Source organism: Podarcis pityusensis (genome assembly GCF_964106645.2).
Source record: "Podarcis pityusensis genome assembly, chromosome: 17".
In the NCBI taxonomy this organism is placed as follows: domain Eukaryota; kingdom Metazoa; phylum Chordata; class Lepidosauria; order Squamata; family Lacertidae; genus Podarcis; species Podarcis pityusensis.
The window spans coordinates 32,711,069-32,725,498 of NC_138042.1; the positions used below are offsets into that span (position 1 = coordinate 32,711,069).

The following is a 14,430-nucleotide window of genomic DNA, read 5'->3' on the forward strand; positions in this document are numbered from 1 at the left end:
TCCCTTCCCTCTCCTCTCTTCTGCCCTGGAAGAGCAGAATCCCAAATTCAGGGTGCCCAGTGCTTACTCGGCAGAAAGCTCCAGGACGGATTCCATGGTGTTCAGGCCGGCAGTGCGGAAGTTGATGATGTAGCGCTTCATGCGGATGGATTCCAACCACTCTGGGATAGACCGATAAGGAATCCCATCGGAGCCACTGCAGCTGGGGAGGCGGAGCGTCACCCTGGGGATTGATAGGCATTTTCAGGCCTGATGCGACACTTAAAATCAATGCAGTTCATGGGAAGACCAGCACGCCCCCCACCCCCTTCTGATGGAGCTGGAGAGAAATGTCTACCCTTTACCCAGGGGGCGTTTATGGCATCCCATAGACTAGCATGGAGAAGCCATTGTGGCACTTGATGCAGCCCAGGCTGGCACTGATGCCACGAACACATTGAAGGCCAGGGTACAACTCTGCAGACGTGCTCCAAAAGCACAGAATGCGAGGGTGAGTACAGAATTCAGCATGCAGGGAATAAGCCGGGCCAAAAGGAAAGAGATTGTCCAGCTATGCATAATTGGGCCTGACAACATCTTTATCCAGTTTTAGGTGCCAGGCAAGTCCTTTTCTCCTGAGCTTTGGGCCCTTAATTTGAAGGGTGGCATTGCCGCTTTTAGTGGGGTGGGACCTCTGGTCCCACCTTTCTGTTTTTAGGTTTTTAATGTTGGTTTTTAATTTGTTTTAATGAAAGCCACTTTGAATTAACTTGGTAAGAAAAGTGACTAACAAATAATATATATAAATACAGTGGTACCTTGGTTCTCGAACTTAATCTGTTCCAGGAGTCCATTCCACTCCCGAAACTGTTCAAAAACCAAGGCGCGGCTTCCGATTGGCTGCAGGAGCTTCCTGCACTCAAGCGGAAGGAAGCCGCGTCAGACGTTCGGCTTCCGAAAAATGTCTGCAAACCAAAACACTTCCGGGTTTGCAGTGTTCAGGAGCCGATTTGTTCGACAACTAAGCCATTCAAGAACCAAGGTAACGCTGTAAGACCGCATGTAGAATTCAGCTTTTTTTTTTATTCTTCCCCTTTGTGTGTGCCTGTGTGTATGCACACAAATTTACACAGCTCTGTCCCCTAAGTATTGCCCTGCATATCACTTACCTGGGGTCAAAGTCGGCCACAGTTCGAAGCAAATGTGGACTGGAGATGAAGTGCTCTAGCTGAGCGAAGATCTCACGGAAGCGGGGCCTCCGGGTCCGGTCATATGACCAACACACCTTCATGATCTCGTAAAGGACGGATGGGCAGTCCACAGGTGGGGGGAGCCGATACCCATCCTCTATGCTCTTCATCACCTGTTCCAGGTAAAACACAAGATCACTGTGAACAGGGCAAACATTCCTTAGCACACAGCTACCTAAGAAACTGGAGTTGAGGGCTACTTTCTCAGGAGCATAATGTCTATTGGGAAATCCTTTGGAATTGGAACTGCCACATTTAATCCATTTGATTAATTCATTAAAAACGTATAAGCTAAGGAGGTCACCACATTCTTCTGTTAAAAGTAATTCCGATACCAGTTGAACAGCAAAAGTTATGGATGAGCGGCATCTTAGAAAATGCATCCATTTCCGCGTGTTTGAGAAGGAGAAATATTTAAAGGAGAGATGCTGCTACTGTATGTCATTTGAAAGCAGTGTGTGAGGTTCCCTTCTAAACTGCTGGGCCATATCCAAAACTTGAGCTTTGCTGGTAACACGTTTCCTCTTCCTCTCAGAGCTTCACACTTTTTCTCTGCCTTTTCCAGGGACTATGTCCAAGTACACAATTTTCCTCTGGAGCTCTTTAAAGCTCAGTCAGAGCAAACAGCAATCCACAGAAAGCCTGAATTGACGTTTGCTCCAATTGAGTGCTAAAGAGCAGGTTTTTGAGGGGAAAGCTTGGGGCAAAACAAAACCACACTCAGACACTGAGCTTTTAAGCACGGACCTGTGCTTGGAAAGAGCAGAGGGAAAGTAGATAAGCCCCCTGTCCTCTCCAGCCCCTAGTAAAGGTAAAGGGACCCCTGAACGTTAGGTCCAGTTGTGGCCGACTCTGGGGTTGCAGCGCTCATCCCGCTTTATTGGCCGAGGGAGCCGGCATACAGCTTCCGGGTCATGTGGCCAGCATGACTAAGCCGCTTCTGGCGAACCAGAGCAGCGCATGGAAGCGCTGTTTACCTTCCCGCCGGAGCAGTACCTATTTATCTACTTGCACTTTGACGTGCTTTCGAACTGCTAGGTTGGCAAGAGCAGGGACCGAGCAACGGGAGCTCACCCCGTCGTGGCGATTCGAACCGCTGACCTTCTGATCAGCAAGTCCTAGGCTCTGTGGTTTAACCCACAGAGCCACCCACATCCCCTCCAGCCCCTGCATGCCCCCAAAATCATCTTCAGGGGGTTGGGAGATCCTCCAAAGTGGATTTGGGAGTGTGTGGAGAAGAGGAAATGGAAGCCCTACTGCACCCACAGATTTATGCTGGCAGAGCACTGGACGCAACCCATTGTTTTTTCTCCTATGCAGATTTAATCAAATTGGTTAATGTACTGAAACTCATGACAAATGGATCTCAGTTGGGCTGCCCAACTATGGCTGCTCCCTTCAGGAAAGTAGGAAACGGAATTTTGGGCCATGGGGAAATCTGGAAACGTGTTCTTTATTACAATCTATTCTAGTTCAGCTCCAGCTCTGCTAATCCAGGAGGTGGTTTCCTTGCTCAATAAGCGTTTCCCTTGACCCTCTTACCTCCTGATTGGTCATATCCCCATATGGCTTGTCACCATAGGACAGCACCTCCCACATGACAATGCCAAAACTCCAGATATCACTGGCTGAGGTGAAGATTCGATGGGCAATAGCTTCAGGCGCTGTCCATCGGATAGGGATCTTGCCACCCTGTCGAAAAAGAGGTTGCAACTGTGAAATGGAAACTACGGTTTGGCTATTCAACTGCAATCTAGGAGCCCACAAAGCTACTCCTTTCCTCCTTCCCCGGGGTAGAAAAAAGATGTGAAACACACACACATAAGTAAGCAAGCAAAATGTGGTGTTGTTGCCAGAAGCTCAAGCTGGTGTTCCTTGGAACCTTGGATCATAAAGTTTCCATTTTGTTTGAATGTAGCAGGAAGTAATTTATCAAGATGCAGAGGGCAAAATCCAGGTTTCTTGACAAAATTCTCTAATGACATAGAGAAGAGAGTAGCCCCCAACCCAGCTAGACTCAGACCTCCTGAGAAGGCAAATGCCCAAGCTCCCTTGAGGTCCTGCCTACTTAATTAAAGAGTAGGATATTAGTAGTACTGGAAAACATTAAACTTCTTTTAGTTCAAACCTGGAAATCACTCTTCCAACATCATCCTTTTATATCCATCAAGCCCCTCCCTTCTCAAGTCTATAATGGTCCTGGCCCTATTTGAGTCTCCACGTCCCAGTTCTTCAAAGTATGTTAGATTTCTGGCAGACATCCCAGCCAGGGTCCTGTTGGATGCTCATCTTCATACCCTTGGACCCTGGTGCCCATTCTCCGACAAAACTGAAAAGGATTGGTGAAGTTCTCCTCTCTCTGACTACTTTAATCGTCTTCTTCCTTCTGCGTCTTGACACCAAAGTCATGTTGTACAGCCCCTTCTTCCTCTTTCCCTCTCAGTTCCTGGAAAGTTTTCCACTGTTCAATTACCATTTTTTTGTACTTTTAAAAAATAAAACTTTATTTCTGAGAATGCTCTGACTTGGTCTGTGTTACTCCCTTAAGTACCGTATTTTTTGCTCTGTAAGACGCACCAGACCACAAGATGCACCTAGTTTTTGGAGGAGGAAAACAAGAAAAAAAATATTCTGAATCTCAGAAGCCAGAACAGCAAGAGGGATCGCTGCGCAGTGAAAGCAGCAATCCCTCTTGCTGTTCTGGCTTCTGTGATAGCTGCGCAGGCTGCATTGACTCCATAAGACGCACACACACATTTCCCCTTACTTTTTAGGAGGGAAAAAGTGAGTCTTATAGAGCAAAAAATATGGTACTTTATATAGGCATTTCACCATACCCAGTCTAAACAATCAGAAAGTTACCTGCCGTTTGGCTCATTGGAGTTCTGAGTAAGTGTGTTAGTTTTGGCCCAGCTCTACAAGAGAAACAGCAGCCTGTCTTCTGCTGGCACAGAGCCAAGGTCACACGGGGGGGGGGGGGAAGTTGCCTTAATACAACAACAGACCTAAATTGTCCCAGTTATTTGTGCGTCTTGATATATCACCAGCTAAACATTGCAAATACTGATATATCACAATGTCTGAAATAAGGATGGAACTATGTGGAGAGGCATTGGCTGGCTTCACAGTTTTTCCCATGCTGTGATTATTGCGTAGCGCGCACACACACACACACACATCAATATATTGCCAGGTGAAAAACTATGAAACCAATATCACGATATGGACTTCAAACCAGTTTTGGATAATATATTGATACATCACCCTACTTCATTTCTCTTGTTTTCACAATTTTACCTTCGTTTCGTAAGTTCCCTCCACGTCGTTTTCTAATATCCGAGAAAGACCAAAATCTGAAACCTTGCACTGAAGGTTATGAGACACCAGAATGTTGCGGGCCGCCAGGTCTCGGTGCACATAGTTGCGGTCTGACAGGTAGGTCATTCCCGAGGCAATGCCCTGCAACATTGTCACAAGCTGCACCGAACTGAACTTGTCCATGTTCTCCTGAAACACAAACACAGGCACAAAGAAAAGTCTTCTCACTGTGCTTAGCCGCTTGTTTCACAGTGAAGAATGCAGTTTCGGAATTGTCATGGCAATGAAACGTTATAAAGGTAAAGGGACCCCTGACCATTAGGTTCAGTCGTGGCCGACTCTGGGGTTGCGGCGCTCATCTCACTTTACTGGCCAAGGGAGCCGGCATACAGCTTCCGGGTCATGTGGCCAGCATGACTGAGCCGCTTCTGGCGAACAAGAGCAGCGCACGGAAATGCCGTTTACCTTCCCGCCGGAGCGGTACCTATTTATCTACTTGCACTTGACGTGCTTTCGAACTGCTAGTTTGGCAGGAGCAGGGACCGAGCAACAGGAGCTCACCCCGTTGCGGGGATTCGAACCGCCGACCAGCAAGTCCTAGGCTCTGTGGCCACCCCAGCCTGTGTCCTACCAAAAAACAAATACAGTGTGCAACAGTCATGGACTGTGGCTTGCCAGCCCTTTGCTTCTTAGTCCCAGATAGACCACAAAATCTGGGGGGGCTGTGTCTGGAGTTCCTGATGGGCTGGTGGATATGGCTGATGGGTCTACATTCAGCCCAGTCGGTCACAACTTATCCAGGCATGACCCAAGATACTCAGTTCCCAAGAATATCCAGCTGTTCAAGGTAAGAGATTCCAAGGTGGCTAATATAAATTAAATCTTATCAAATTAATCTAAAACAACAACAACAACAACCCCCAATAATGCTAAAAGAAAACTGCAGAAAAGAACTCAGGCTCCATCACTTGTAGTGGCACTGGGGAATGACATGGCTAAATACTCCTCCATGCAAAAATTAAAAAGTGTGCATATAGAAAATGATTTGGCATTGGGACGGGTTCTAGCTGACCCTTCTCTCTCCAACGTGCTCATTTTCTTAGGTTGAATTTCCTTTTGCATGGAGTCTCCACCTGCAATCTGAATTAATACAGCTCTGATACAGCTTTACCAACCGGCGATGCCTAAGTGACTGACGAAAAAGGGCTCACCCGTAAGAAGGTGTCCAGAGCCCCATTTTCCATGTATTCTGTGATAATCATCATTGGGTGTCCTGGGAAGAAAAAAGAAAAGAAAAGAAAATTACTTGTGGTGCCCTCACCTTACTTCCCATCGGCTGGTAGTGGCTCTCTGGGCTTCCCCCCAAAATCCAAATGGAAAAGTCATTTTAACCTTTTGAACACATGAAGCTTCTGGTCCCTCTTGCCCAGTTATTGTCTGCTATGTAGTCCTCCAAGCTCACAGGGCAGGGATGATTTCTATTATTATTATTATTATTATTATTATTATTATTATTATGGAATAAGTATATAAACTTTAGAAGACGTCTGAAGGCAGCCCTGCGTAGGAAAGCTTTTTAATGTTGGTTTTTTATTATGTTTTTATGCATGTTGGAAGCCACTCAGAGTGGCTGGGGCAACCCAGTCAGATGGGCAGGGTACAAAAAAAAATATTATTATTATTATTATTCTCATTGGAGATGCCAAGGACTGAATCTGGTAGCTCCCACATGCTGCTCCAGTACCTTCCACAGAAGCCTCACAATCACTGGTGATTCCACGTAGTGAAAACAGTCCCATTCCACCACCAGGCGCTCCTGCCCCATCATGTTACCTTTGAAGGTGACCCGGAAACTACAAACCAGAACGCGGCAGCCAGACTGGTGACTGCGAGCGGCCGCCGAGACCATATAACACCGGTCTTGAAAGACCTACATTGGCTCCCAGTACGTTTCCGAGCACAATTCAAAGTGTTGGTGCTGACCTTTAAAGCCCTAAACGGCCTCGGTCCAGTATATCTGAAGGAGCGTCTCCACCCCCATCGTTCTACCCGGACACTGAGGTCCAGCACCGAGGGCCTTCTGGCAGTTCCCTCACTGTGAGAAGCCAAGTTACAGGGAACCAGGCAGAGGGCCTTCTTGGTAGTGGCGCCCTCCCTGTGGAACGCCCTCCCACCAGATGTCAAAGAGAACAACAACTACCAGACTTTAGAAGACATCTGAAGGCAGCCCTCTTTAGGGAAGCTTTTAGTGTTTGATGTATTGCAGTATTTTAATATTTTTTTGGAAGCTGCCCAGAGTGGCTGGGGAAGCCCAGCCAGATGGGCGGGGTATAAAAAATAAAAAATAAATTATTATTATTATTATGGCTGAGCCCTTACGTTTTGTAACGACTCCTTCCAAGCGGACAATGTTGGGGTGATTGAACTGGCCCATGATCGTCGCCTCGCGCAAGAAGTTCCACCATGTTGAGTCTGAGTAAGTTGACTTCAAGGTCTTGATGGCCACCACGACATGTTCCTTCCCTGGGAAACGCAGGTTCCCACAGTAGACCTCCCCAAACTCGCCTGTGAAGCATTCAGAGGAAAGAAAAAGTGGGTATTAGGGATATAGAAAAAGGGGTTTTTCCTGACCAGAGAGAGCAGAAACCTCATGATACGCACCTTCACCAATAACAGTCTCCATGGTGACAACAGATGGGTCTAGCTCTTTTGTGAATTCTAGGACGCCCCTGCTGGGATCGTCATAGGGCTGGAGGTCAACGTATGGCTTCAGCCAAATCTCATCTGTAATAAAGAGCCATCTGTTAAGTTGTGGGTGAACATATCAGACGACACAGCGATTCTTCAAACAGCTCTTGTTTATTCACAGACCAGAACAGAACTGAACTGAAGGGTTCAGTCAGCCTGCTTATATAGAGCTCCAGTACAACGTAACTGTAACAATTTTCTAAAACTATCCAATCACTGAACGTCACTTTCGATCCCTTATTTGCATAACTATCTACAGTACCCCCTGCTGGCCCAGGGTGAGAACTTCAGTACATAACACCATCACTGTAAATGATTTCTGCACAAAGGTTTTGCGGCTCTTTCGGTACAGTAAGACGCAAGAATTCCCCCAGCCAACATCACAGCCCTAAACCTATTGGCTTGGGAAAGTAAATCTCACTGTGCAAGGTTACAGCCTAAAGCTACTAGAGCAAACGTACTGAAGCTGAAGGAGAACAGGAAAAGTTACCAAGTTTTAAAAGCACTGAATTTTGCCTGGAAAGGAAGAAACAAAAGCACACTTGGGAGTGTGCTCCTAATTCTTCCATCGAAGCACCTGCGCCTTGAACTCTCCCATGCCCAATGCCACATGCGACATCAGGTGCTGGAAGGATGAGCATGGATCACCCAATCTCCTAAGATCTGAGGCCCTAACTAGGCCTGAGTGTTGTGGTTTCCCTATGACCGTGCTAGGAAAAAGATAGAACAGGACTTCAGATGGACGAATGTGGGGGAAACAGAGCCATGGATGAAAAGTAAGGTGGAAATTCGTTCAAGGTTATAGACACAGGGAGAAGTGGGCTGTGGCGGCGGTGGTGGCGGTGCTGAATGAGCAATAATATCCCAGGCCTGGATATTCAGCTTTTATTTTATTTTAAAGATTTTAGATCAGGGCAGTCCAACTAGCGAGGTCTTATAGTGCGGTCCTCAGCAACATTTGACGCATCCCCAGTCCGTGTCTGGGCTTGGGTAGGAGGCGTGAGGGCTCTGGCAGGATCCTGGAGGGGAGGAGGTAAGTCCTAAGATTCGGAAGACTCTTGTTTGATTCTAAAATTTAATTGTGTTAATTGTGAGATTTATTTTGCAAAACCAGTAAAAATCATTTTTTAAAAAAAGAGGGGGCCTGTCGTGTATCGCGTGTGTGTGATGTCACAGTGTGATGTCATGCTGCCTGGAGGAGACCGAGCACTCTGAAGGAGCCAGCTGCTGAAGCTGCAACATGCAATGTGTGTGATGGCGCATGCCAGGCCCCCTCAGCACTGAGCTGCCCTGGCCCTTTCCAACAAATATTGAAGAGGCTGAAGACAAGGCGGCCCCTTACAGTTGGTGGGCCTGAGTGTAAGCTTGTGCTTGGCAATATGTATCTGGACTTCAGATTGAGGGACGTAGCATGGAGGGAGGAATTTGGAGCAGAAGTACACCTGCTGAGGAAAAGTTAATCATCACTCTCCCTGCACACACATGCCCCCTAAAAAACCCTGCACTACTGACCATCCCCATCAAAGTGGCTTTTGATATTCTCAAATGCTCGTCTGGCTGGTCTGCATTTACATGTAGTTTAGGGCTCTGAACTCCTAAGCCTTTCACCTCCTCTGCCATCCCTGACTCCAGGTGCTCACCTCGGTCGTAGCTGGATTGCTTGTGGCATCGCCGGGCTCCGCGTCGATAAGAGTGCCTAAAACAGATAAGGATAAACATCAGAACAGAGACGGTATAACCATCCAGAGCACAGAACAAACCAAATAACAATGCCCAGGATTCCCTCCACCCTCGCGAACCACCATCTCTACCTTCGGCAAACAAGGAGACCGACAACCAGACCGATAAACAGCAGAACTCCAAAGATTATGCTGACAATCACTCCTCCAGAGGGCATCCCAGTGTCTGCAAGAGCAAAACGGAGGTTATAGACACCATTCCAGTGCCAGGCCACCCTAGCCAGGGCTCACCACTCCAGAAATATATCTGGATTTCCATAGGGATTCAGAGTAACTGTATGCATAGGTATGTGAAAGCACGGGATTTGTTTCAACCAGATGTAAGGAAAAGTAATGAAGAAGTGACATATACGCTTAGAGCCCAATGTCCAATAACGCACCAGCTTTGCCTCCGATTTTGCAGAGTACAGAACATGAATTCTTTGGTCTACTTTGTGCATATAAATGCTACTTACATGTTTCCTACAATGTATATAAGTGAGATAACTTCATTCCCCCAAGTAGTGGTGTATGGAAGTGAAAGCTGGACTATAAAGAAGGTTGATCGCCGAAGAATTGATGCTTTTGAATTATGGTGCTGGAGGAATTGATGCTTTTGAATTATGGTGCTGGAGGAGACTGCAAGAAGATCAGACCTCTCCATTCTGAAGGAAATCACCCCTGAGTGCTCACTGGAAGGACAGATCGTGAAGCTGAGGCTCCAGTACTTTGGCCACCTCATTCGAAGAGAAGACTCCCTTGAAAAGACCCTGATGTTGGGAAAGACTGAGGGCACAATGAGAAGGAGATGACAGAGGATGAGGTGGTTGGACAGTGTTCTCGAAGCTACCAGCATGAGTTTGACCAAACTGCAGGAGGCAGTGGAAGACAGGCGTGCCTGGCGTGCTCTGGTCCATGGGGTCACAAAAATGGGTCACAACTAAACAACTAAACAACAACAACCCCATTCCCCAGGCAGGCACGTCAGCCCCAGGCAAACACAATCCTGATACTTTTTGTGCTTTAATATACACAGAAAGTGAACGAGTATTAAACCCCAACGCAAACAGTGAGCACCCTGGGTGTTCTCTTGCTGCCCTATTTATCAAAACTCTTTATCTATAAATACCTGATCTGAGAGGTCATTGGAAGGACTTGAGGAGCTGAACTGTTATGAAGTGTGTGCTCATGATGTCAATGCCAAATTTATCCCAAATGCTTTCTTCAGTATTTGCGTTGGGTATGGAACCACTAGTAAGTGAGTGGTTTGGCCGGATCCCAATTACACTTTCAATACTGAGTGCTGTGTGGATAATTTTTTAAAGTGCATTTTGGTCTTTCTTTCTTTCTTTTTTTGGAAACAATGGTTGGCGTTATCCTTAGTTCTAGTTTCCTAAAATGCCTTTGCTGACCTTATTTATCTCATCCAAGGGCCACAGTGGGGAGTGGATGGGTTTCAGAGAAGTTTCATACAGCCATTGTTCTTAGCAGATTGTTGCACATGTTTATGCCACAGCAAATGCACCAGGTGTGCCAACAGACCCTCTCAGGTGTTAGGACCAGCAGAGAGGGCCCTCTTGGTAGTTCTACTTCCCTCACAAGTTTGGGGGTGTGGTGGCCCAGGATAAGGCATTGTCTGTGACAGCCTCTACATTCCCTGGTCCTGAATGGGGTAACTGTGCCCCTGAAGGACCAGGTGCGCAGCCTGGGAGTCATTTTGGACTCACAGCTGTCCATGGAGGCGAAGGTTAATTTTGTGTCCAGGGTGGCTGTCTACCAGCTCCACCTGGTACGCAGGCTGAGACCCTACTTGCTTGCGGACTGTCTTGCCAGAGTAGTGCATGCTCTAGTTATCTCCCGCAATGCGCTCTACATGGGGCTACTTTTGAAGGTGACCCGGAAACTGCAATTAATCCAGAATGCGGCAGCAAGACTGGTGACTGGGAGCGGCCGCCGGGACCACATAACACCGGTCCTGAGAGATCTGCATTGGCTCCCAGTATGTTTCCGAGCACAATTCAAAGTGTTGGTGCTGACCTTGAAAGCCCTAAACAGCCTCGGTCCTGTATACCTGAAGGAGCGTCTCCACCCCCATCGTTCAGCCCGGACACTGAGATCCAGAACCGAGGGCCTTCTGGCGGTTCCCTCATTGTGAGAAGTGAGGTTACAGGGAACCAGGCAGAGGGCCTTCTCGGTAGTGGCGCCCACCCTGTGGAACACCCTGCCTTCAGATGTGAAGGAAATAAGCACCTATCCTATCTTTAAAAGACATCTGAAGGCAGCTCTGTTCAGGGAAGTGTTTAATATTTAATGCTGTACTGTTTTTAACACTTGATTGGAAGCCGCCAGGGAAACTCAGCCAGATGGGCGGGGTATAAATAATAAATTATTATTATTATTATTACATTGTGGAATTCTCTCCCCACAAGAGCTGTGTCTGGGTTCTTTACAGCTTTGGGTGGATGCTGTCAATGTGCCTCTTTATCCTGGCCTCTGATAGCTTATCAGCACCCAACCTATTCTTGTGACTTGTCTTAACTGTTTTTTTCTTATGAATTTTAAGTTGCTGTAACCTGCTCTGGGACCTGTGGGTGAAGAGAAAGTAATAAATTTAGCAATAAGAGGCACTAGAAAGCCACAGTAAGAAGGGTTTGCAGGTTCATGTCTCCAGGAGTTTAGGCACATAGACTTGCCCCACACAGTTTATGCATTCCTTGCAGGAAGCTGGTGTAACGAAGAGAGGAGCTTCAGGCAGCAAATACGACTGCTGCATGAAACAGCTCTCAGTCTCCAAATGGAAGTTGTTTGCATTTAGTTTTAGTTTTGCAATGCAGATCTGAAAGCATTTCTAATTACCATGCCGAAAAACCAAACAGTATATTAGTAAAACAATTTAAAAAGGAAGCTGCGACAGTCTCTGGCTGCCTCCTAGAAACTTATATATTGAGCACCCATCCTGATTTGTTTGTACAGAGACTATAAATAAACTGTTATCCTACACTTTATAATGCATTTCCCCATCACTTTCCTAACAGCAAAAAAGTATGACCTCAAGTGTTTTAGAGCCCATTGAGTAAAAAAGATTGTACAGGAACACTAGCATATAATGCCTGGAAAAGTTGCAAGTAAGTGTGTGTATGTATGCGTAAGTTTGTTCCATTTTCCTTATCTTCCTTATGAAAATCCACATACACCAGTGGTGTGATGGTAGGTAATGTCACAAACAGCAATTTCAGGGATGGGGTGATTTCCTTTAGAAAAACAGCTTGGAGTGGGTGGGAAATTAGCTTCCTACACTTGCAACACAATCCCAGTCTGAATTGTTCCTTGCATCTAGTTTAGTCCCAAATCCATTAGCAAGAATCCCTCCTTTACAAACAAAGTGGGGCATCAAGGGGTCTACCTTGTGGAAGAGTGCGGAATTCCTGTTCCTGGGAATATGGCCCAGCTACAGAGTCTGTGATGGAGCGCACGCGCATCAGGTAAGCTGTGTCAGGCTGCAGATTTGCCAAAGTTACTTGGGGTTCCTGGAGGTGTTGGACAGTGTAGTGCTTCTCTTCTCCCTGCAAAACAATTAGGCTGTGCTATAAGTAAGCGTTGGGAACCTTCCTAGCCCAGGAGGCAAGATCTTTAGCACCCACCTGTCCATCCCCTGAATTCGTAATACAGTGGTGCCCCGCAAGACGAATGCCTCGCAAGACGGAAAACTCGCTAGACGAAAGGGTTTTCCGTTTTTTGAGCTGCTTCGCAAGACGAATTTCCCTATGGGCTTGCTTCGCAAGACGAAAAACGAAAACGTCTTGCAAGTTTGTTTCCTTTTTCTTAACACCGTTAATACAGTTGAGACTTGACTTCGAGGAGCAACTCATAGAACGCGGTGTGGTAGTTAAACTTTTAAAACTTTTTGGGGGGGTTTTGGATTTTGGGTTGGGGTGTTTGGAATTCAAGGACTTGGTGTTGGGGAGGGGTTTGCAAGAATCTGGAAGCTTGTGTGTTTTTTTTCTGCATTTTTATGATTTTCTGTGACCATTGGGCCACTCTGCTGTTTTTTAAAAAAAATTCTGGATTTGAATTTCTGTGTGGTGGGTGGCTGGGGGAACAGTTGAGGAGGGGGTTCTTCAGCAAGAAGCAAAGAGTGGAAGAGGAACCTTCTTCGAGTTGTCCCCCGGAGTCTTAGAAAATGTACTGTACACTTTGTTGATTTTTAAATGTTTTTCTGTCATGTTTATAAACTTAATTTATTGTTCCTTCAATTTTTGAAATGCTCTTTACAGTATGTGTGACTTTAAAGAGCACTTAATAAACTCTTGTTGTACCAAATTTGGCTTTGTTTGGACTTTTTTTGACCATAGGAACGCATTAATTGAATTTCAATGCATTCCTATGGGATTTCGTGCTTCGCAAGACGAAAAATTCGCTAGACGAAAAAACTCGCGGAACGAATTAATTTCGTCTTGCGAAGCACCACTGTAATGGCATCAGGTGTCTGACAGGTAGGTTATCCCACCCACCTGCCAAAGTTGGTCCATGGGTGTGTGGGGAGAGATAACAGCCAAGCAGGACTGAACTCCTCAGGCTTCAGCTGATGTGTAGGGAAGGGAGTTCAGTGGTGCTTTCTGAAGGGACCAGCTGGGTGAGCAGCTCATCCAAACCCATCTCTACCTGCCCCACACCTAACGTCACATATGACATCAGGTGTGGTTTGAGGGAAACAGCCTGGCAGGCAAAACTGAATCCATGGGCCCGAGATTCCAAACCCATATGCTATAGGACTTGAACAACTTGTGAAATGGAACGAGAACATTTATGAAGTTTGACGGTGTTGAACAAAGGAAGAGCATCTCTCACCTTCTCAAAGTACATAACCTCGTAGTTCACGGAGCTACGGCTGCGATGTCTTGTCGGTGACCAAGTCACAGAGAGGCTGCTGTCATTTCGCCTTGCCAGGATGAGATCAGTCACCTTGCCAGGGACTGCACATAAAGAGAGGAGAGATGATCAAAGTGTAACCTGCTCTTTGCAATTCATCCCACACCCCCATTCCCTTAGCGAAAGCTCTGGATCTCATTGCTTTTCCTGACTCTGCCCAGTTAGCAGCAGATTGGCTAAACCTAACAAATTCTGCACAGAGCTTGCCCTTCTTTGAGCCAAAGTAAGGCGGCTGTCTCTAGGGCCACATTTGGGCTGTCATTAGAGCAGCAGACCAGGAGACCCATGGGACAGAACTTGCTAGCATCCTTCACACATACTTTCGCTCCTATTTGACTTCACTTCCTTCCACTTTTTGGATACTGCTTCTTGTACACAGAAATGCATTTCTAAGAATGACACAACTCTTAAAGGCATCTTGAGGCACAAGGGTGTGAATTTCCAACATCACTTTTGTTTCTGGGAAGCCCACAGACTTCAGAGAAGAA

At 46.5% G+C, this 14,430-nt stretch overlaps 1 protein-coding gene across 2 annotated transcripts in view; it reads right to left on the bottom strand.

The window, feature by feature from the left end:
• Window positions 1–14,430, bottom strand: part of EPHA1 (EPH receptor A1) — a 79,888-nt gene that overhangs the window by 3,766 nt on the left and 61,692 nt on the right. For both annotated transcript variants that reach the window (XM_080986726.1, XM_080986727.1), the window contains exons 7-17: window positions 13,862–13,986; window positions 12,417–12,576; window positions 9,107–9,200; window positions 8,936–8,991; window positions 7,209–7,331; window positions 6,927–7,112; window positions 5,759–5,820; window positions 4,527–4,736; window positions 2,772–2,921; window positions 1,149–1,342; window positions 68–223 (exon numbers count right to left, since the gene is read on the bottom strand). In XM_080986726.1, the coding sequence (XP_080842852.1) occupies window positions 68–223; window positions 1,149–1,342; window positions 2,772–2,921; window positions 4,527–4,736; window positions 5,759–5,820; window positions 6,927–7,112; window positions 7,209–7,331; window positions 8,936–8,991; window positions 9,107–9,200; window positions 12,417–12,576; window positions 13,862–13,986 (1,516 nt within the window). The remainder of the gene's footprint in view (window positions 1–67; window positions 224–1,148; window positions 1,343–2,771; window positions 2,922–4,526; window positions 4,737–5,758; window positions 5,821–6,926; window positions 7,113–7,208; window positions 7,332–8,935; window positions 8,992–9,106; window positions 9,201–12,416; window positions 12,577–13,861; window positions 13,987–14,430) is intronic.